Source organism: Bos javanicus, chromosome 19 (assembly GCF_032452875.1).
Source record: "Bos javanicus breed banteng chromosome 19, ARS-OSU_banteng_1.0, whole genome shotgun sequence".
NCBI classification, from domain to species: Eukaryota; Metazoa; Chordata; class Mammalia; order Artiodactyla; family Bovidae; genus Bos; species Bos javanicus.
In genome coordinates, this window is record NC_083886.1 from 25,178,514 (window position 1) to 25,200,824 (window position 22,311).

Consider the following 22,311-nt stretch of genomic DNA (forward strand, 5'->3'; position numbering starts at 1 on the left):
GTGTCGGACTCTGTGGTTCCATGGATTGCAGCGTGCCAGCCTTCCTTGTTCTTCCTATCGCCTTGTGCAGGCTTGGCAAGCTCTTAGACCTCACTTGGAAAACCCTTAGAGCAGAGACACATGCACTAGCTCCAGGCCATTTGCGGTTTCTCCTCATAAGGAGTTAACTGCTTGCAGTAGAGAACTGGAATTCTGGCTGTTCTCCTCAGAGAATCCCTGTCAAAGGGGAGAATCAGCAACTGGGCACTTCTCTGAGAGCTCTGTCTGTTTGAAAAAGGAGCTGGCATCTGGAAATTGCTTCAGAGTGCCTTGTGTCTGTCTGAAGAAGCCTGGCTCTCCAGCATGTAACGTCCTAGAGGCGCTGTCTCTGACTAGATGGTAGGTCTCAGGCTCCTGCCTTTCTCCTCAGAGAGCTATTTCTCCTTGTGAACCTGAAGGCTGCTTATTGAGCGTTTCTCCTATTTTTGTGGTTTGCTAAAGAAAATCAACCACCAAGCATTTCTCCTCCATCAGAGCTGCCAAGCTGTGGAGGGGGGAGGGCTGAGCCTCTGGCACTTCACCCCAGAGACAGCTATCTCCCTGTACAAATAAAGGAGCTAGACATCTGCCTTTTCTCCTCAGAGCAGTTTGTCTGTCTGATAAGAAAGGCTGAGAATTCAAGATTTCTCTTCGGAAAGAGTTGTGTCCTTTTCTGAGGCAGAGTGCTGGCAATCTGGCATTTCTCCTCAGAGTATGGTCTGTCTGAGGTGGAGGACCAGTCATCGGGCATTATCTCCTCAGAGAGGTCTGTTTCTCTGTTTGAAAAAACCTGCTGACTCTTCTGAATTTCATCTCATAGAGACCTGTCTCCACCTGAACGGAGGTCTGAAGGTCTCTTACTGGCCAGCCCTTCACCTTCTGGAGGGCTGTCTCTGACTGAACCGTAGTTCTGAGCTTCCTGCCTTTCTCCTCAGAGAGCTGTGTTTCTGTGTCAGCTGGAAGGTTGACCATAGGACTTTTTTCTTCCTGAAGGACTGTCTCTCTGTTTAACAATACTGACCAACTAGCATATCTCCTCTGATGGGATGTCTGTCTATTCAAGGGGTAGGGCTGAGCCTCAGGATTTCACCTCAGAGAGAGCAGTCCCCCTGGCTGAATCAGAGAGCTGCACATCTTTCTTTCCATCACAGATCTCTTTATCCTTTTTGAATTAGAAGGCCAGCTATTTGAATAAATATGGTACAGATTATGTCACTATGCAGCACTCCTTTTTCCTAGAAGCTGTTTTCTCCCCTTTCTCCTATTAAAAAACTACAGGAGAAAAATAAAAGAATTGACAACAACAACAACAAAAGAGAAGGCCAGCTATTCCAGATTTCTCCTCAGAAAAGCCTTTGCCCTTTCTGAGGTAGTGTTGGCAATCTGGTGTTTCTTTTGAGTGCGGTCTCTCTTTGTGAGGTGGGGAATTGGCCATTGGGCCAGTTTCATCACAGAGCTCGGTCCCTCTGTTTTAAAGAGTGAGGCGGCCATCCTGAATTTCTCCTCTCAGTATGCTGTGTATTTCTGAAGCCAAAGCCTGGCCCTTTCCTGTTCTCCTATGTGTGCTCGACAAGCTCTCAACCCTCACTGGGCAAACACTTGCTGCGCATGCGTCGACTCCAGGTTTGGCTGCCCGAGTGTCGACTGCTGTCTCGGCAGCCGATCCAGGCCTTTCCCGCAGTTTCTCTAGTGCCTGGGCCCGCGATGTGCCACGGCCAGGAGCACCCATTGGCTTCTCCCAGAAGCACCCCTTTCCTACACCTGCTGCTTCGTCACCTCAGGAGTTTCCCGTGAAGTGTGAGACTGGCACTGTCTACATGGAGCACGGGGAGAGATGGAAGAGTCAGACCGCTCCAGACTGGTAGGTGCAGGTTTAATACGCAAGGAAACTTACGACAGTTATCTTGAGTGACTGCTAGAGAAGTAGATCTCTGCACCCACCTGCTGGAACCTTAAAAGTGTATTGTTCTGTTGTTTTTTAGTCGCTAAGTTGTGCTGGACTCTTTTGTGACCCCATGGACGGTAGCCTGCCAGGCTCCTCTGTCTCTGGAGTTTCCCAGGCAAGAATACGGCACTGGGTAGCCATTTCCTTCTGCAGGGGATCTTCCCAACCCAGGAAATCGAACCTGTGTCTCCTGCCTTGGCTGGCATATTCTTTACCTCTGAACCATCAGGGAAGCTTAAAAGGGTATACAGAGGTCAGTTCAGTTCAGTTGCTCAGTTGTGTCCCCATGAATCGCAGCACGCCCGTCCTCCCTGTCCATCATCAACTCCCGGAGTCCACCCAAACTCATGTCCATCGAGTCAGTGATGCCATCCAGCCATCTCATCCTCTGTCGTCCCCTTCTCCTCCTGCCCCCAACCCCTCCCAGCATTCAGGGTCCTTTCCAATGAGTCAACTCTTTGCATGAGGTGGCCAAAGTATTGGAGTTTCAGCCTCAGCATCAGTCCTTCCAATGAACACCCAGGACTGATCTCCTTTAGGATGGACTGGTTGGATCTCCTTGCAGTCCAAGGGACTCTCAAGAGTCTTTTCCAACACCACAGTTCAAAAGCATCAATTCTTCGGTGCTCAACTTTCTTCACAGTCCAACTCTCACATTCATACATGACCACTGGAAAAACCATAGCCTTGACTAGACGGACCTTTGTGGGCAAAATAATGTCTCTGCTTTTGAATATGCTATCTAGGTTGGTCATAACTTTCCTTCCAAGGAGTAAGCATCTTTTAATTTCATGGCTGCAGTCACCATCTGCAGTGATTTTGGAGCCCCCCAAAATAAAGTCTGAAACTGTTTCCTCTATTTCCCCATCTATTTGCCATGAAGTGATAGGACCAGATGCCATAACAGGTCAAATCTTTACTTTTACTTCTTTCCTTCTTTTTTCCTTGTATACTCAAACACAACACATTCTATACACAAATATGCCTTTCTTCCAGTTACCTTACTGAATTCTTTAGTGGATTTTTCTGGTTTTTCAAGTATAAATCATTTTACCTGACCTAATTAATCATAGTATCTTTTTTCTTTCCACTTGACTGCCCTGCCCTGTCTAAAGTCTTATAGCTTGGTCAGGCTCTTCTAAAACGTTAAACGAAATTGATGACAGTAGGGCTATTAATATCCATTTAGACTTTAGCAGGAATGCTTCTGGAGTATCATACAGTTTGTAATTCACTGTGGTCTTCTAAGTCTTTAATGATTAATTAAGGTTTCTTTGAATTCCTAATTTGCTGAGAATATTTTGTTTTTAAACTCAGTGATCGATGTTAAATTTTATCAAATGCCTTTGCTTGTTTAACTATCTGATTGTTGTCATTACACGTTGTTTAAAAAATGTAATCTTAGACTTAGTCTGCTCATATTTCATTTAGAAACTTTGCATGAAATTCCTCGACAAAAGACAGAGCCAGGGCAGTGGGAGTAGGTGCTTGGTGCTGGTAGGAAAGAATTATTAGTTTGCATGTGTGCTAAGTTCATGTCTTACTTGTGTCAGACTGTTTGCAACCCTGTGAACTGTGGCCTGCCAGGCTCCTCTGTCTGTAGAATTCTCCAGGCAAGAATACTGGAACGGGTTGCATGCCCTCCTCCAGGGGATCTTCCTGACCCAGGAGCAAACCTGGGTCTCCTCCATCTCCTGCATGGGCGGGCAGGTTGTTTACCACTAGCGCCACTTGGGAAGCCCATTACTTAGTTTAAGGAAAGGTAAAAGGATCCAGGACTGTTTTGCTCCCCAGTGGACCTGGAGGGCTGGCAGGGACATCCTTTCCTCTGACTTGACTGAACACTATGCAAGAGTCGGACATGGTTTAGTGACTACACCACCATGACCACGACCACCACCACCACCGCAAAGATGGGAAGCTAGATTTAAGTTTCTATAATTACACTTATATAGACATTACTTTGCTAACGAAGGTCCGTATAGTCAAAGCTATGGTTTTTCCCTTAGTCATATATGGATGTGAAAGTTGGATCGTATATAAGGCTGAGTGCTGAAGAATTGATGATTTTGAACTGTGGTGTTGGAGAAGACTTGAGAGTCCCTTGGACTGCCAGGAGATCAAGCCAGTCAATCCTAAAGGAAATCATCCCTGAATATTCATTGGAAGGACTGTTGCTGAAGCCCCAATACTTTGGCCACCTGATGGCGAAGAGACGGCTCACTAGAAAAGTCTCTGATGTTGGGAAAGATTGAAGGCAGGAGAAGGGGACGACAGAGGATAAGATGGTTGGATGGCATCACCGACTCAATGAACATGAATTTGAGCAAGCTCCGGGAGATGGTGAAGGACGGGGAAGCCGGGAGTGCTGCAGTCCATGGGGTCGCAAAGAGTCGGACACGACTGAGTGACTGAACAACAGTAATGAAGCTGAAGATCTCTGCCCAGCCGCCACTGGAGGGCGCGCGCAACCAGCGGAAGCAGCAGGCGTCGCTTTGCGGCGGTTGGGAATGAATAGAGCGCCGACTTTTCCCAGCTTTTCATTAGCTGGTTCTGCGGGAGTCCCGCTTTTCTGATCTCCTCATTGGCTGTTGGCCCGGTGTCTTTGGTCAGCCCCTCCTGGGGGTTTGAAAGGGGTGTAGGAGAGACCCAGAAGTCCGGGTTTACAAGGACCAATCAATCAGGGCCTCCCATTGGTCTATCAAACAGGAGGCTCAACCCCTCCTCTGAAGACTTTCCGGTGGATGCTGCCTCCTTACTCTGGCGGCTCTCGCTTTGGGGTGGCCGAGGTTCTCCTTGGCGCTTTAGCCGGCTTCCGTGGCGGAGCCGATGCACTCCGAGTGGCTGTCATTTCTCTTTAGCGTTGTTTGCCTCAGACCCACGGCACACAGGTCTCTCTTCTATTGCTCTCTTCGAGAGACAGCTGTAACCGCTGTGGATTTGGGGGGCTCAGCAGTGCCAACCCTGTAGAAAATGGCTGGAGTGGGGGAAGGGATGTCTTGTCTTGAGCTAGAGATCTGGAGTCTGGGGTAGAGTCCTGAATGGGGAAGGAGATCACTGTAGATAGCCCTTACCCTTTCCTACCAGAGCTGGGCAGGAGGTATTCCCTTCAGCTGGGATCTCCCAATGGGAGCATCATACTTCTGAAGGCCCCTCAGACATTTGTATTTGTAGACATTGAAAAAAAAATTAGTAATTTTAACTTTGAAGTTTTAGTATTTTGGCGTCAATAATACATTATATATATATAGGATTCAGTCATAAATTATTAGTCCTTGGAAAACTTGTAGGCCCAAGGCGGGATGCCTATTGTGGGTAGTGGAAAAATTATGATGCTGTTCCACCCTCCTCCAACACACACACAAACACACACATGGTTTTCAGAGAAAAACTGGCTCCCCAGCTGTCTGCAGCCCAGGGCTTGGTGCTGCTGAATAGACGTTTGTAGATAAAAGGCTGAAGGAGCACACTAGAATGGGAACTGGGAGGATCCTTGCTAAACAATAAAATTGAATATGGAAAATGCTCTACAAGCCAGTGTGGCACTGTTACTCTGGCTTCCCTGATAGCTCAGTTGGTAAAGAATTCGCCTGCAATGCAGGAGACCCTGGTTTGATTCCTGGATTGGGAAGATCCACTGGATAAAGGATGGGCTACCCACTCCAGTATTCTTGGGCTTCCCTTGTGGCTCAGCTGGTAAAGAATCCGCCTGCTATGCGGGAGACCTGGGTTTGATCCCTGTGTTGGGAAGATCCCCTGGAGAATGGAAAGGCCACCCACTCCAGTATTCTGGCCTGGAGAATTCCATGGACTGTATAATCCATGGGGTCGCAGAGTCAGACCCTGAAGGACTTTCACTTTCACAGAGTTAGTGGTCTAATCATGTGGGCTTGGGTCAGGAGGTAAGATGCTTATTGTAGTGGGCACTGCCACACTGGCAACCTGGCAAAAACCACTCCAGCAGCGTTGGTCACTACCCGTCTAGGTCTCTCTTCTATTGCTCTGAACTTTGAACTATGAAGATAACACAGAGTCTTATTGCTGTGTCTAGGTAATTTTAAGTAGTTTGTTCCTATGTAGACATAGATAAATTGTTGGGCCAGAAAAATCTATGGAGGAAAGGATTAACTGTGGGTTACTCTTTGGATATCAAAGCAGATATGGGGGTATGGAAGGAAGGTTGTAGACTTATTTTTCATTTTACTCTTGACAGTGTTTTTTTTTTTTTTTAGTAACATAAACATGATAAAAAATAAAGCTGCAGAAATGAATAATTAGTGAAAAGTTTCTTTCTTACTTTGATGTCCCTATTTCCCTATCCAGAGGGAACTTCTAAGTTACCTGAATGTCCTTCACAACAGTTTATGCAAAGAGGCATTTATGTATACAGAATAAAACCTGAACTTTCTAACTAGCTATAGGTGGCCCTCGAAGACAATGCCTCTGCATTGAAAAAATGGAGCTGTGCTTCCCAGATCCCTCTTCAGTGACAGGCTTGCTTTCTAGCTGTGGAGAATGCAGCAGTCAGCAGAGAGCCTAGCTGTCAGCTCCTCAAGGGTTTTCTTCAGCTGCACATACCCTCCTTGTTTGCAGCTGCTTCTTCCCCAGGGTAGTCCACACCTGGGGGTTATAAAGCCTGTCCGTTTTGGCTTGCTGTGAGACAACTCTGATGGTCAGTGTTCACTCGAGATCTCCGTGCTGGGTTGGTCAGCACTTTGTGGCTTGCCTGTAATTTGACTTCGTCCTCTGCCTGATGGAGCTTCTTCACTTGTTCTTTCACATATGTCTATTCCTAACAAACACCTTGTACTCCAAACTCCATCTCAGCGCCTACTTCCGGAGAACCCAGGCTGTGGTACTGTCTTGATGGCATTGTCGTTCACCACTCTCATTATTTCAGATTGATATCAGTTCTAATGAGATGGATGAAACTGGAACCTATTATACAGAGTGAAGTAAGCCAGAAAGAAAAACACCAATACAGTATACTAATGCATATATATGGAATTTAGAAAGATGGAAACAATAACCCTGTATACGAGACAGCAAAAGAGACACCGATGTATAGATCAGTCTTACGGACTCTGTGGGAGAGGAAGAGGGTGGGGAGATTTGGGAAAATAGCATTGAATCATGTATAATATCATGTATGAAACGAGTCACCAGTCCAGGTTCAATGCACGGTACTGGATGCTTGGGGCTGGTACACTGGGACGGCCCAGAGGGAGGGGAGGGGAGCGGAGGGAGGAGGGTGGAGGGTTCAGGATGGGGAACGCAGATATACCTGTGGCGGATTCATTTCAATATTTGGCAAAACTAATACAATATTGTAAAGTTTAAAAATAAAATAAAATTAAAAAAAACAAAAACAAACAAACAAAAAAAATAAAGATAAATGATGAAAAAAAAATTCTTGGCATATACCCTCCCTGGCAGTGTATCTGGTAAGGGGCAGTTTTGCCTATGACACCTGCAGTGGGGGTAACACAAACCATCATCTATAAATGGCTTGCAAGCCATTCTCCTAAGAGAAGGTCAGAGCTCAGAAATTTCAGTGGATGTATATTAGCATGAGTGACCTCCTTAGGCTATAATTGAATATATCTGGATGAGGCTTGGACTGTGGTCTTGTCTGACAAGTTGAAAGATTTCTTTGACGATTTCTTTGAATTTCTTCTGCTGTTGATTAAAAGCAGACTCCTCTGTTAGTCTTAGTGTGCCCTTATTTATTGCCAAGGCTGGTGAAGTCTAGGGGTCATTGGGTTACACATACATGTCTTTTCTTTACTATAAAGCAACAAATTCATTCTGGGCTGGATCTGTGTCTTAATTAACTCCTGTATCTCATACAGGATAATGCCTTGCACATGATGGAGGAAATCCCCAGACTCCACTTCAGTGCCTCAGTTTCCTTCCTATCAACCTCTGGAAGGCTTTCCCTAAGAGGAGTCTTCCCAGTGCCCCATGCATGTCCTTGTTCCTCAGGCTGTAGATGAAAGGGTTCATCATGGGGGTCACCACAGCATACATCACTGTGGCTACTGAGTCCTTCATGGAGTGGGCTTTAAGGGGCTGCAGATATACCATACTAAGTGTCCCATAGAAGAGGGAGACCACAGCCAAGTGGGAGCCACAGGTGGAGAAAGCTTTGTATTTGCTGGAAGCTGATGGTATTCGGAGGATGGCTCGGACAATCCAGACATAGGACATGACCATGACTCCTAAGGGGGTGAAGAAGATGAAGCAACCTGTGGTAATCTGCACTGTATGAATCATCTGGGTATTGGAACAGGCGAGCCTCAGCAGGACGTACATCTCACAGAAGATGTAGTGGATTCTCCGGGGCCCACAGAAGGTCACCTTGGTCATGAGGAGGGTGAGAAAGAGACCGTACAGGACAGAGAGGGCCCAACACAAGGTGAGGAGCAAAACGCAGAGCCCAGGGCTCATGGCTGTGATGTAGCGGAGAGGGCGGCAGATGGCCACATAGCGGTCATATGCCATCGTGGCCAGGATGAGGTTGTCCAGGGTCACCAAGCAGACCAGGAAGTAGAGCTGGGTCAGACACCCCGTGTATGAGATGGCTTTGTCCTGGGACTGAAGGTTCACCAATGTCTTGGGGATCGTATTGGTGACAAAGAAGAGGTCGGTGAAGGAGAGGTTGGCCAAGAATAAGTACATGGGAGTGTGTAGGTGGGAATCAAAGCTGATGGCCAAGATGATGAGCAAGTTTCCCATTACTGTGACCAGATACATGGACAGGAACATCCAAAACAGGATTTGCTGCTCTTCAGGACTCTCCGAGATCCCCAGGAGTAGGAAGTCAGAGACCCCACTTTGGTTGCTGCCATGCATTTTCCCAGCTGTCTGCAACATCAGTACCAACATATATTTACTAATTGCCTTTGATTGAGTAAGGACATTCAGATAAGCAAAATCAACTATTTTCTTAACAATAAAAATACTTCAGGCTGGATTTCAGAATTTTTTTCCCATAAGCAGCAAAGTAATACCAGAGAAAAAAACCATAATGTAGAAAATCTTTATGCAGCCTAATCATTCCAGCAACTTCTGATCTGGCATATTCAATATTATGGAAATAATGTCTATGTCTTATTTTAAGTCCTGTCATCTTACAATATCCTTGAAGTGCCTAAAGATTTCGTATGCTGTATTTTGATATTGCATAAATTTGAAAATAATATTTGAAACAGGTATATGCATTATAGCAAATGGATACTGTACAATTGGACAAAGAGGGTAAAAGTAAAACTGTTGGAAGGGAAAAGAAAAATATATCACTGTTTACTGATAAAATGATCTGGGAAGCCTAAGACAGTCAGCCAAAATGCCATTGAAAATAAACAAAGGGATATGAGGTTGTGCAGTAAGAAGTACCCAGATCATGCTAGCCTTGTTAAGATTTTAAAAATTTTATACTGTGTAAAGAGTTTTAAGCAGAATGACCAATATAAACAGATTTAAGCAGCGATGTATGTATATATTAACAACCATCTTTCTTTGTATTTTACCAATAGTGTTTCAAAAATCAGGTGTAGCTGTTGCATTTTTAACCGGATACTTTTCAGTGCCTATCATGAGACACTATGTTAATAGTTTTTCTAATATTTAAAAATACCGCCAAGGGGCAACTAAGCCCACACACCACAAACAGCACATGTACTGCAGTGAAGACCTAGAACAGTCAAAAAGCAGAAACAGAAAAATATGTTAACACTCCTGGTTTAAATTACTTATCATGTTTATTTAGGCTTTTGTAGTGGTATTCACTAATATAAATGAGGTTTACCTATAGTTTCTTTTTTGTACATGTCATCTTTATCATCTTTTTGGTATGATTTGGTGTGCATTAGATTTCAAATTAAACTTGATTTCATTTATTGTCCATTTCTAGTGTTTAGAATTTGTTGGAATTTCTTCAACAGCTTAAGATATGAATTTAAAAATATATTACATGGAATTATTTTTCCAAATAAAAATAAGCTTCTATACTCTGTTGGAATTTATTGATTAAAAGCCAAAAAAATTCCAGTGTGAATCATTCAAGCAATACCGAAAAATTAAAACTAAAATGAAAACTTAATTTAGCCAAGATGATTAGTCAAGAAAAATGATTAAAAGACATCTAGATTGGAAATGAGGAATTATAGTATCTCTCTTCAAAGATGACATGATCTTGCATATAGTAAATCTTACTAAATATTCCTACTAAAAAACTACAATAATAAATGAAGTCAGAAAAGTTGCAGGAGCAAGATGAATATAGAAAAATTGCATTTTTATACTTGTAATAAATAATCAGAAAATGAAATTAAGAAAATAATTTTACTCATAATTGCACCAAACAGAAAATGATCTTTAGGAATAAATTTAACAAAAATTCAAAATTTATACTCTGAAAACTACAAATATTGTTGAAAGAATTAAAGATCTAGATAATCAGAAAAAAAAACCCATGCTCATGGATTGGAAGACTTAATATTGTTAAGATGGCATAGTCCCCAATTAGATCTATAGACTAAATACAGCCTCTATCAGAATCCCAATTGACTTCTTTGTAGAACTTCATGTAAATTAGTTCAAAAATCCATGTGAAATTGCATGAGACCCAGAATAGCCAAAACCATTTTGAAAAACAAAAACAGATTTGGAGGATTCCACTTCCCAATTTCAAATCTTACTACAAAGCAATAAAGGTAGACCTATAGATCAATAGGATAGAATTGAGATTCCAGAAATAAACTCATGTGTCTGTTGTCAACTGATTTTCAACAACGATATCAAGATCAGCGGGGAAAAGATGTTTTCAACAAATAGTTCTGGGCCATTCTGGGCCACCAGGATAGCCATGTGCCAAAGAGGTGAACTTTTACCTTGCACTCTATGCAAAATTTAACTCAAAATTGATGAATGACAAAGATATAAGAGCTAACATTATATCTGTGTATTAGTTGCTCAGTCATGTCCGACTCTTTGCGACCCCATGGGCTGTACCCCACCAGCCTCCTCTGAAAGGCTCAGAAAAAAACATAGGCAAATCTTCAAACCTTAGATTTGGCAAAGAATTCTTATATATGACACCAAAAGCAACAGAAGAAAAAATAAATTCAATTTAACCAAAATTAAAAATGTTTGTTCTCCCAATGACAGTATCAAGAAAGTACAAATAATTCCACAGTGGCAGACAATATTTATAAATTATATATCTGATAAGGTATTTACATGTAGAATATATAAAGAACTCTAATAACTGAATAATGAAAAGAAAAATGACCCAATTAAAAGCAGGCAAAGATTCTGAAGGCATTTCTCCAAGGAAGATATACAAATGGCCAATAGGCACACAGCAAGATGCTGAACATCATTAGTCATCAGGGAAATGCAAATGAAGGCCACCACTTCACACCCTCTAGGAACAATTCAGATAATAAACAGTTCAGAAAATAACAAGCCTTTGCAAGGAGGTAAAGAAATCAGAACACTTCTATACTGCCAATGGGAATGAAAAATGGTGCAGCCGTTTTGGAAGCAGTCTAGCAATTCCTCAAAAGGCTAATCACAGAGTTACCAAATGACTCAGCAGTTCCACTCTAGGTATCTCCCAAGAGAAATGAAAACATAGGTCCACATACAAACTTGTACATGAATGTTTATCGTAGCATTATAAGTTCAAACGATAAGGAATCTGCCTGCAATGCGGGATGGTTCCATCCCTGGGTCAGGAAGATCCCTGGAGGTCATGGCAACCCACTCCAGTATTCTTGCCTGGAGAATCCCACAGACAGAGGAGCATGGTGGGGTTCAGTCCATGGGGTCGCAAAGAGTCAGACATGACTGAGCAACTAATACACACATAATGCTCCAAAGATAGAAATAATCTATGTGTCTGTTTCTTGGGCATGGATAAACAAAATGTGGCACATCTATACAATAGAACATTTTTCAGCCCTAAAAAGGAATGAAGTACTAGTACATGCTGCAGCATGGATGAACCCTGAAAGCATGAAAGAAGCCAGTCACCAAAGACCACGTATGATATTATTCCATTCATATGGAAGGCCAGAATAGGGAAATCTATAGAGACAGGAAGTAAGTTAGTGATTGCTTACACACGAGAGAAGGGTGATGGGTAAGAAGCAGACAGCTGAAGAATACAGGCTTTCTTTTGGATGTGATGGAAACATTCTAAACTTTTTTCTTCTTAATTATTTTATTAAATTTTTTATTAGAGTAATTATATGATTTACAGTGTTAATTTCAAGTGCGCAGCAAAGTGAATCAGTTATACATATACATATATCCACTCTCTTTTAGATTCTTTTTTCATCTTTTTCCTCAGCCTCCTATTGTCTTCATAAAAGGGAGCCATGAGATTGAAGTTGTAGTCAGTGCCTTTTAGCTCTGAGCCTGGGGCAGTTCCTGACATATTTTAGGGTGTCTTTCTTCCTGTCCCACTGACTGCTTCATCCCCAGTCCTTGCTGTTCCTTACTTATTGATTTTTTAGGACTGCATTGATGAGAATTACCACCCATTTTCTTCCCGGCAAAAACTTTGTACTAAATCTGCTGGGTCTTTTTACACCTTACAGCTTGTCCCTCAATCCAAGCCCATTGCTCCACCTCATGCAATGATTCCTCTTAAGTTCTTGATTTATGATGTCACCTGTTCGCCAGAGTGGTTTTCAATTTTTAAATTACTTTTTAAATTTGTTTGATTATTTTGAAGTGGGATATTTGCAAAGGAGGGAAGTGAATATCATTTCTATTTTTCTCTATTACGTTGTTTTGTTAGAAAAAAAAAGCTTTGATATGGGAACTGTCTTCAAAGGATGGCATCGAAGGAGAAAAATACAATGAAAAATTATGTCATATTTTATTTCATAAAAGTAAAAGACCTCCTTCACCAAAACACCATAATATAACAACAAAATGCAAACAAACAAGAATGCCAGAAAGGAAAAATTCTTGCCATGAATGCGATATGCAGAGGCTTTAAATGCTAAAAAGAGAAAGATCTAGTTAAGTCAGTAATAAAATTACCACACCCCCTCCCCCACTGGAACATGGAATTCATAAAAGAAGAAATTCCAAGTCATTAAACACATGAACAAACATTACTTATCAAAAGATGGGATGAATAGGCAGTTTTATATCTGATGAAAAGAAATAATTAAGAACAATGTTCTAGAAGGAAACTTGACATTCCATGTCATAGGCTCTTAAATAGGGTATCCCTTTGAGCAGTCCTAGTAGTGGTAAAGAACCCGCTTGCCAATGCAGGAGATACCAGAGATGTGGGTTCGATCCCTGGGTTGGGAAGAGCCCTTGGAGTAGGAAATGACAACCCGCTCCAGTATTCTTGCCTGGAAAATTCTGTGGATAGAGGAGACTGGCAGGCTGCAATCCATGGAAGTGCAAAGAGTCGGTCACGACTATGCATGCACTGACACCCAGTTTTATGGATTTATCTTGAAATATAATCAGATGGAAACATAGATATGTATGTGTAAGGTGTTTATTAGGACTTTGCTCTGAGAATGAAATCATTTTCAGCAAGCCTTCAATGATTCTGACTGTGCACTTTGGGAAACATTGACCTGAGTCTGTTTAAGAGTCAGCAGATTCTAAACACTTGTGTGGTCAAGTGGTCATACAGACACAAACTTCAGTGCAGTGTGGCTGGATGGAGAATGGAGAATATGGGGAGAGTGTGGAAAAGGACTCTGCACATGATGCTGGAAAGCTGGCCTCCTGTTCTCTCTTGCTCCCCAACTGTATGATCTTGAAGTGGACATGCAACCTCTCTGAGCCTTCTCATTGCGCCAGTGAAGACTTCTTTGCTGTTTTGAGAACTATATTCAACAGGGCATGTGATGACACTTTGAAACCTCTATATGTGTGTGTGTGTTAGTCACTCAGTCATGTCCAACTCTTTGCGATCCCATGAACTGTAGCCATTCCCTTCTCCAAGGGATCGTCCCAATTGTTCAGACCCAGGGATTGAATCTGGGTTTTCTGCATTACAGGCAGATTCTTTACCGTCTGAGCCACCAGGAAAACCCTTGCAACCTGTGCATGCATGCTGAGTCGCTTCAGTTGTGTCCGACTCTTTGTGACCCTGTGGACTGTAGTCTGCCAGGGCCTTCTGTTAGTGGGATTCTCCAGGCAAGAATACTGGATTGGGTTGCCATGCCCTCCTCCAAGGGATCTTCCCAACCCAGGGATGGAACCTCTGTCTCTTACATCTCCTGCATTAAGTACCAAATTGGAGGGATGTTCATTTTTCTTTGACATGTACACACCACTTTATTTTTTAATTTATGAGTCTTCATTGCTGTATGTGGACTTTCTCTAGTTGGGCTACTCGCTAGTTGCTGTGTGTGGGCTCTAGGGTGCTGGGCTTCGGTAGTTGTGGCACACAGCCTCGGGAGTTGCAGCTTGAGGATTCTAGAGCACAGGCTCGGTAGTTGCAGTGCACCGGCCTAGCTGCCTCTTGGCATGTAGAATCTTCCTGGACCAGGGATCGAACCCATGTCCCCTGCATTGGCAGGCGGATCCTTAACCACTGGACCACCAGGGAAGTCCCGGAGGGATGATTACATCACCTTTAAGTATGAAGTGGTTAGATTATATGAACACTTTCAAGTATGTGAGTATGTTGTGTGAGAGAGAACATGGAGAAGAGAGATACAATAAGAAAGGGAGAAAAGAGAGAGCGTACGCCAGAAATGACCAGGTCTTACCCACGGCTCTCTGCTGGTCTCAGAGTTCCCTGGTGCTGTCACCTACATTTTCATCCTATGTAGGATGCAATTTTAGTCAGGATGGATATATAAGGACCTAAGACATTGCTTTCTGAATAGGACTTGATGACTCTTCCTTTTGGCTAAAGGTGGGAAGCAGGGCAGTTGATGTCTGAATAATCAGCCCATGCAAACAAGGAGAAAACAGGTAAGCAGTTCATGCCTTGATGAGGATGGGGAACCCAAGAACTGATGATTGGATCCTGAGTTTATAAGTAAAGGGGCTGAACTGAGACCACATCAGACTTATTTATCAGCTTTGGTGAGGCCTTGGGGAGGTAGTCCCAAGACAGCTTGTTGAGATGAACCTGGATAATTGCTTCAATGTTAATATCTATAAGCAGAGATCTTGGGAAATGAATCTTATTTACAAAGAGTAAACCAATTCTACCTTGGGCAGAAATCTTAAAAGTTTTCTAGGATTGGATTAAGCCAGAAATAAAGAAGACTTCACATAGAGTGCAGCCTGGCTTTGAATCATCAGAGGTTCAGAAAGTCTCAAGGACTATATTTGGATTAAGATGATCCCAGATTGCTAGTGACTCCAAGTACTGCATCAGAAAAAATTTTTAAAGTTGTATTTGGAGGAAAATAACATCACCTTAGACCTCAAATATTTCTCTTCATCACACTTTCAATCATAACATCAGGCACAAAACCAAAGATAAGCAGACACACAAAGAAATAAGATTCCTAAAGCAAGAACTAACAGCTGAAAGGCATACAGAGGCTCCTCTGTATGTCCATGGAATTCTCCAGACAAGAATACTGGAGTTGGTAGCCATTCCCTTTTCCAGGGAATCTTCCTGACTCAAGTACTGAATCTGGGTCTGCTGCATTGCAGGTGGATTCTTTACTGTCTGAGTCACCAGGGAAGCCCACAGAGACTCTAGACAATATAGTAGTCAGACACAGCATGAGAAGCAATGATGTTTATGATGTTTAAGCATACAGAACCAAGAATGGAAGATTAGGCAGGACTTTTTACAGACTGAACCAACATGAATAACCAGCAGTCAGATCACACACACATTACTAGCTCTGCAGGAATCCTGTCATGTCCTCTGCTGGTCGCTGTTCCTACAGGGGCAGTCACTTCCTTGATCCTAAAAGGATGAGTTAGTTCTACCCATTTTTGCACCTATTTAAATGGGTGCACTTTTTTCACTTTCTTGTCTACCTCTTTCACTCAACATTATGTATGTGAGGTTCGTCCACTTTGCGGTATGTGGTTGTAGACTTTTCATTTTCATGGCTGTATAGAGTTCTATTGTGTGAATAAGCCATTAAAAAATCCATTCTACCGTTGATGGGGATTTGTGGTTTCCGGTTTTGGCTGTTGTGAATAGTGAAGCTGCATATTCCTCTTGGGCATCCCTATGGAGGAGTGGGATTTGTGGATGATACTGTAGGTGTTTGTTTAGAAGATAGAGCTAAAGAGGTTTCCATCACACTTGTAATGATTACCCTCCTATAGCAATGGATTCCTCCTGTTCCACATTAAAAAATATTTTTATTTATTAATTAGTTTTTTTTATTGGAATACAATTGCTTTACAATGTTGTGTTAGTTTCTGCTGGATAGCAGAGTGACTCAGCTATATGTATGCATATCTGTGTAGTTGCTAAGTCGTGTCCGACTCTTTGTAACCCCATGGACTGTATAGCCTGCCAGGCTTCCCTGTCCATGGGATTCTCTAGGCAAGAATACTGGAGTGGGTTGCCATTTCCTCCTCCAGTGTATATGTATAACCCTTCTTTTTTGGATTTCGTTCCCCTTTAGGAACTTTCAGTCTCACTGTCCTCACCCCAATCTCTGGAAGTGAGGGGCTGAAGGTTGAATCAGTAACCACTGGCTGGTGATTTAATGAGTCATGCCTATGTAATAGGAGAAGGCAATGGCACCCCACTCCAGTACTCTTGCCTGGAAAATCCCATGGATGGAGGAGCCTGGTAGGTTGCAGTCCATGGGGTCTCGAAGAGTCGGACACGACTGAGCGACTTCACTTTCACTTTTCACTTTCCTGCATTAGAGAAGGAAATGGCAACCCACTCCACTGTTCTTGCCTGGAGAATCCCAGGGATGGGGGAGCCTGGTGGCTGCCGTCTATGGGGTCACACAGAGTCGGACATGACTGAAGTGACTTAGCAGCAGCAGCAGCAGCCTATGTAATAAAGTCTGTATAAATACTGCAAAGGACAGGGTTCAGCCAGCTTCTGGGTTGGTAACGCTTGGAGGTTTAGGTAGAGTGCTGCACCCAGGGATGGCACAGACACTCCATGCCCCTTCCCACATACCCTGCCCTGTGAGTCTCTTCCACCTGACTGTTTCTGAGTTATGACTTTTTATAATAAATTGGTAGTCTGGTAAGTGAAATGTTTTATCTGAGTTCTGTAAGCACCTCTAACAAATTAATTGAGCCCAAAGAAGGGGTCTTAGGAACCTCCTGTCTATAGCTGGTCAGTCAGAAGCACAGATGACAACCTGGACTTGAGATTGTCGTCTGAAGTGCTGGGGTGGGGATGGGGAGGTGAGCCCTTAACTTGTGGCATCTGAGGACATCTCTGGGTACATACTGTTTTCATTGAGGAACTGTAGGACCCCTGTCTGGTGTCAGAGAATTGCTTAGTGGTATGGACAGAACACACACACATTAGAATTGGCATCCGAATCATAGAACCTAAACAGAGATTGGATCTCAAAATGCCCTCCTCCCCTTCTGCTCCCTCCACTACCACTCCTGTTTGTGAGCATGTGTTGAAATGTTTGAGAGTTTTGTTTTGAGGTAATGAAGAAGAGATGGAAGGTGAAGAGCTGCAGAAATAAGGGGCAGGATGGGCTTCCTGAGGACAAAGTCTCATTTCTCTCAGAGGAAAAAAAAAATGCAGGAAAAAGGCAAGTGATGTAGTATGGCTTTGGAGTCCAGGGGATAAAAATCAGCCCAGAGCAAAACAGAGAAATCTCTTTCTATTCCTGCCTGAATACCAGGGACTGTGTCCAGAGGGACTGTGGGTCAGAACTGAAGCAGTGGGAGCAGTGTCTGGCAGAGAGAGCATCAGGAAGGGGCGGCCTCACTCAGGGCCCTACAGTGCCTGTGTTATCAGGTGTATTCTATAAATGGCTTGAAGGCAGCAGGCTCCTTAGAGAAGTTGAGTTCAGAAGAATATGAGTGAATGTATGTTAGTGAACACGTGAGATCCACTGAGCCATAACTGGGCATATCTGGATAAGGCTGGGACTGTAATCCTAGGTTAGCGCAAGTTGAAGGATTTGATCCTGCACACTTCTACTATTAGTGTGGTGTGTGTGTGTTAGTCACTCAGTTATGTCCGACTCTTCACAACCTCATGGCCTGGAGCCCACCAGACTCCTCTGTCCCTGGAAGTTTTCAGGCAAGAATACTGGAGTGGGTTACCATTTTCAACTTCAGGGGAATCTTCCCAGGGATCAAACCTGCCTTTTTTCGTTAGTGGTACTTTATTTATTGTCAAAGCTGGTCAGGTTTGGTGGACATTGGGTTGTACTTTGTCTATTTTTTCATCATAGACATATGAGATTATATTGAGCTAAATCTATCCTATATCTCACATAGGATAATGCCTTGGACATGGTGTAGGAAATTCCTAATCTCCACTGTAATGTCGTTTCCAAATGTATCCTCAAGTCAACCTCTGAAAGACTTTCCTAAGAAAAATCTTCCCAGAGCTCCGTGTATGTCCTTGTTCCTCAGGCTGTAGATGAAAGGGTTCATCATGGGGGTCACCACAGCGTACATCACTGTGGCTACTGAGTCCTGCATGGAGTAGGTGTCGAGAGGCTTCAGATATACCATACAAAGGGTCCCATAGAAGAGGGAAACCACAGCCAAATGGGAGGCACAGGTGGAGAAGGCTTTGTACTTGCTAGAGGCTGAGGGTATTTGGAAGATGGCTCTGACAATCCAGACATAGGACATGACCATGAACCCCAAGGGGGTGAGGAAGATAAAGGATCCTGTGGCAATCAGCACTGTGTGATTGATCTGGGTGTTGGAACATGCGAGTCTCAATAAGACATACATCTCACAAAAGATATAGTGAATCTTCCGGGACCCACAGAAGGTCACGCTGGTCATGAGGAGGGTGTGAATGAGGCCGTAGAGGACAGAGAGTGCCCAGCACAGGGTAAGGAGTGAAATACAGAGCCTAGGGCTCATGGCTGTGGTGTAGTGGAGCGGGCGGCAGATGGCCACATAGCGGTCATATGCCATTGTGGCCAGGATGAGGTTGTCCAGAGCCACCAAGGAGACCAGGAAGTAGAGCTGGGTCAGACACCCTGCATATGAGATGGCTTTGTTCTGGGACTGAAGGTTCACCAGCATCTTGGGGATTGTGTTGGTGACGAAGAAGAGGTCAGTGAAGGAGAGGTTGGCCAGGAAGAAGTACATGGGAGTGTGCAGGCGGGAGTCAGAGCCAATGGCCAGAATGATGAGCACATTTCCCACCACTGTGGCCAGGTACATGAACAGGAACATCCAAAACAGGACCCGCTGCTGCTCAGGACTCTCCGACAGCCCAAGGAGCAGGAACTCAGAGACTCTACTATGGTTGCTTCCATCCATTTCCCCAACTTACTGCAACACAACACAGCTGTTTACCATATGCCCTCAAATGAATACAAGCATTAAAATAAGCAAAATCAACTGTTTTCCTAACATGAACAGTATCTTAAGCCAAATTTTATACATTTTTTTTTGCTATCAGAGACAATGTAACAAACACAAAAATAAGACATGGAAAATCTTCATACAATTTAGTTATTCTGGCAAGTTCTAGCCTGGCATATTCAATATAGTAGGAATAATGCCTATGTCTTATTTTAAACCACATCTTGTTACAACTCTCTTGATGTGCTTAAAGATCAGTATGTTGTGATATTCTGTAGATTTAATGATATTTAAAACAAGTGTCTTCAGTAAAAAAAACTGATGTTACACAATTGGACAAAGGGGAAAAAGGTAAAAATATTAGAAAGGAAATGTAAAAATTACCATTATTTGCTGATATGATGATATATTCAGGAAATCTAAAACAATCAACTGAAATGCTACTAGAAATAGAAAGGGATTTCAAAACACTTGAAGCTAAGTCTGGGCTCTGACACTTTCTAACTCTGAAACGTCAGGCAAGTTACCTTGCTCTTTAAGATCCCATTTCTTCATGTGAAAAATGGGTTAAGGTGAGAATAAAATTAGTAAAGTGCTTAACATAGATAGCTGGCCTGCAGTCAATGCTCAAGAAATATTCCTTATTATTGCTGTACAATAACAATGCTGCTGCTGCTGCTGCTAAGTTGCTTCAGTCGTGTCCGACTCTGTGCGATCCCATAGACGGCAGCCCACCAGGCTCCCCCGTCCCTGGGATTCTCCAGGCAAGAGTACTGGAGTGGGTTGCCATTGCCTTCTCTGACAATAACAATACTCATGAATAATAAGATTAAAATATAATGTGAAATCCACATCAACAACTGAAAAAACCCATGTGTAAAAATGTTAACAAGAATCAGGGCTTCCTTAGTGACTCAGTGGTAAAGAATCCGCCTGCCAATGCAGGAGACACGGGTTTATCTCTGATCTGGGAGGATCTCACATGCCACTGAGCAGCTCAGCCCGTGCACCACAGCTGTTGAGCCAACACTCTGGAGTCTGAGAACCACAAGTACTGAAGCCCGCACACCTGGAGCCGGTGCTCCACAGCAAGAGAAGCCACCGCAATGAGAAGTCTGTACGCTGCAGCTAGAGAGTAGCCCCCACTCACCTCAACTCGAGGAAAGCCTGTGAACGAGGACCCTTCACTACCCCCCAACATGTTAACAAGGATCAGTCAAGTTCTGTAAATTCTCCAGAGAAGCATATGATAAAAATCAATAAATGGGTAACCATATTAAGATTCCCAAGATACATATTCTACTGAATTAATGTAAATTTTAACTCATTTGAAGTCAAAATTCTAACAGTTTTTTTGAGAAAGAAAATTCTCATCTAACTTTAATCTAAAAATAAGTGTGAGAATAAGGAAAATGCTGGAAAAGAGAATAATAAGGAGATTCTTCCTCTGCCAAATATGAAAGGTTCTGAAATAGTGTGATACTGGTGGAATAAACAGATTGATAGAATTGGACAGAAACTCAAATGCAGGCCAAATAACATGGAGGGTTTAGTTGATTATTATGGGAGCACTTTTACCAGGAGATACATTTTGTATTAGTTAGTAAATGGCATTGAGACAATTGTCTATTTAGGGGGAAATGTGAGAGCAATGGACTTCCCAGGTGGCGCAGTGGTAACGAATCTGCCTGCCAGTGCAGCAGATGCAGGTACTGTGGGTTTGATCTCTGGATTGGGAAGGTGCCCTGGAGAAGGAAATGGCAACCACTCCAGTATTCTGGGAAATGGACAGTGGAGCCTGGTGGGCTACACTACAGTTCATGGGATCGCAAAAGTGTCGATCACAACTGAGTGAGCATACACACATGGGATCAATGTTTTGCTTCTTACCGAATACCTTTCAGGCATACTGAGGATGAAAATAGCATAATGGGTATTTTTTCCTTTTGAAAACTTAATATGTAAGAAATAAAAATTTTTAAAATTCAAAAAATAAGAGTTTGTAAATAAGATACATTGAATTATACTTTAGGGAGATAGATAACAACTGTTTATATTTGATATTTTTATTATTTGGGATGTGAAGGGTGAAAAAAAGTCAGTCTATGAAATGTTGAAAGCATTGCAGAAAGAGAGTTCCGTGTGCAAAGAACCCAAGCTGTACTTTTGTTGTATTTAAGGAATTAAATATAGTTCGGGCTGGCTGGAGAGCAGAGTGGTGAGATATGGGATTGTACAGGTAAGCAGGGAGTCATGTCATTCAGAGCCTTATTATGAGTTTAAAAATTTATTCTAAGTGCAGTGAGGATCATTAAAATGTTTAAGCACAGGAAGATGTATATATTTAGTAACTATTTGGCTTGTGGGATCTTAGTTCCCTGACCAAGGATTGAACCCGTGCCCATGCCCCCTGCACTGGGAGTGGGCACTCTTAACTGATGGCCCACCAGGGAAGTCCCTCACAACTATGCTTTTATTTGTGTTTTGGTAACATTATTTTAATAGTTATCTATGTATTTTCATTTCTGATCAAATGACTTTTCAGTGTCTGTTACATTAATAGCTCTGATAATATTGAAACACTTCCAATCCTGGTATAAAATACTGAAATTGATTTCTAGTTGTTTAATTTAGACCATTGTAGTCACATTTATAAATGAGGTTTATCTATTATTCTGTTATTTTTTTATATGCCATCCTTGTATGATTTGGGTTTTTTTGATATGATTTGTTTGTGTTATCCTCCACCTTAAACTTATATTCACTTATTGTCTATTTCTGTTATCTGGAATTTGTTGAAATTTCTTCAATAATTTCAGATGTAAATTTTAAAAGAAGTCCCATGGAATTCATTTTCCCAAAATAGTTTGTAATACATT

At 42.7% G+C, this 22,311-nt stretch overlaps 2 protein-coding genes across 2 annotated transcripts; both read right to left on the bottom strand.

Moving 5' to 3' along the window:
* Positions 1-7,852: 7,852 nt before the first annotated feature.
* LOC133231577 (olfactory receptor 1D5-like) lies at positions 7,853-8,863 on the bottom strand. The gene has a single exon (XM_061389940.1). The coding sequence runs from the start codon at positions 8,849-8,851 to the stop codon at positions 7,859-7,861; it is 993 nt and encodes a 330-aa protein (XP_061245924.1). The 5' UTR covers positions 8,852-8,863; the 3' UTR covers positions 7,853-7,858.
* Positions 8,864-18,320: 9,457 nt separating this feature from the next.
* On the bottom strand, positions 18,321-19,436 carry LOC133231578 (olfactory receptor 1D2). Its single transcript, XM_061389941.1, has one exon. It carries the CDS (start codon positions 19,385-19,387, stop codon positions 18,452-18,454), a length of 936 nt encoding a protein of 311 aa, XP_061245925.1. The 5' UTR covers positions 19,388-19,436; the 3' UTR covers positions 18,321-18,451.
* Positions 19,437-22,311: the final 2,875 nt, after the last annotated feature.

Coding starts and splice junctions, on each gene's coding strand:
- LOC133231577 (XM_061389940.1), bottom strand. CDS start 8,851: ATGTTGGTACTGATGTTGCAGACAGCTGGGAAAATGCATGGCAGCAAC.
- LOC133231578 (XM_061389941.1), bottom strand. CDS start 19,387: ATGGATGGAAGCAACCATAGTAGAGTCTCTGAGTTCCTGCTCCTTGGG.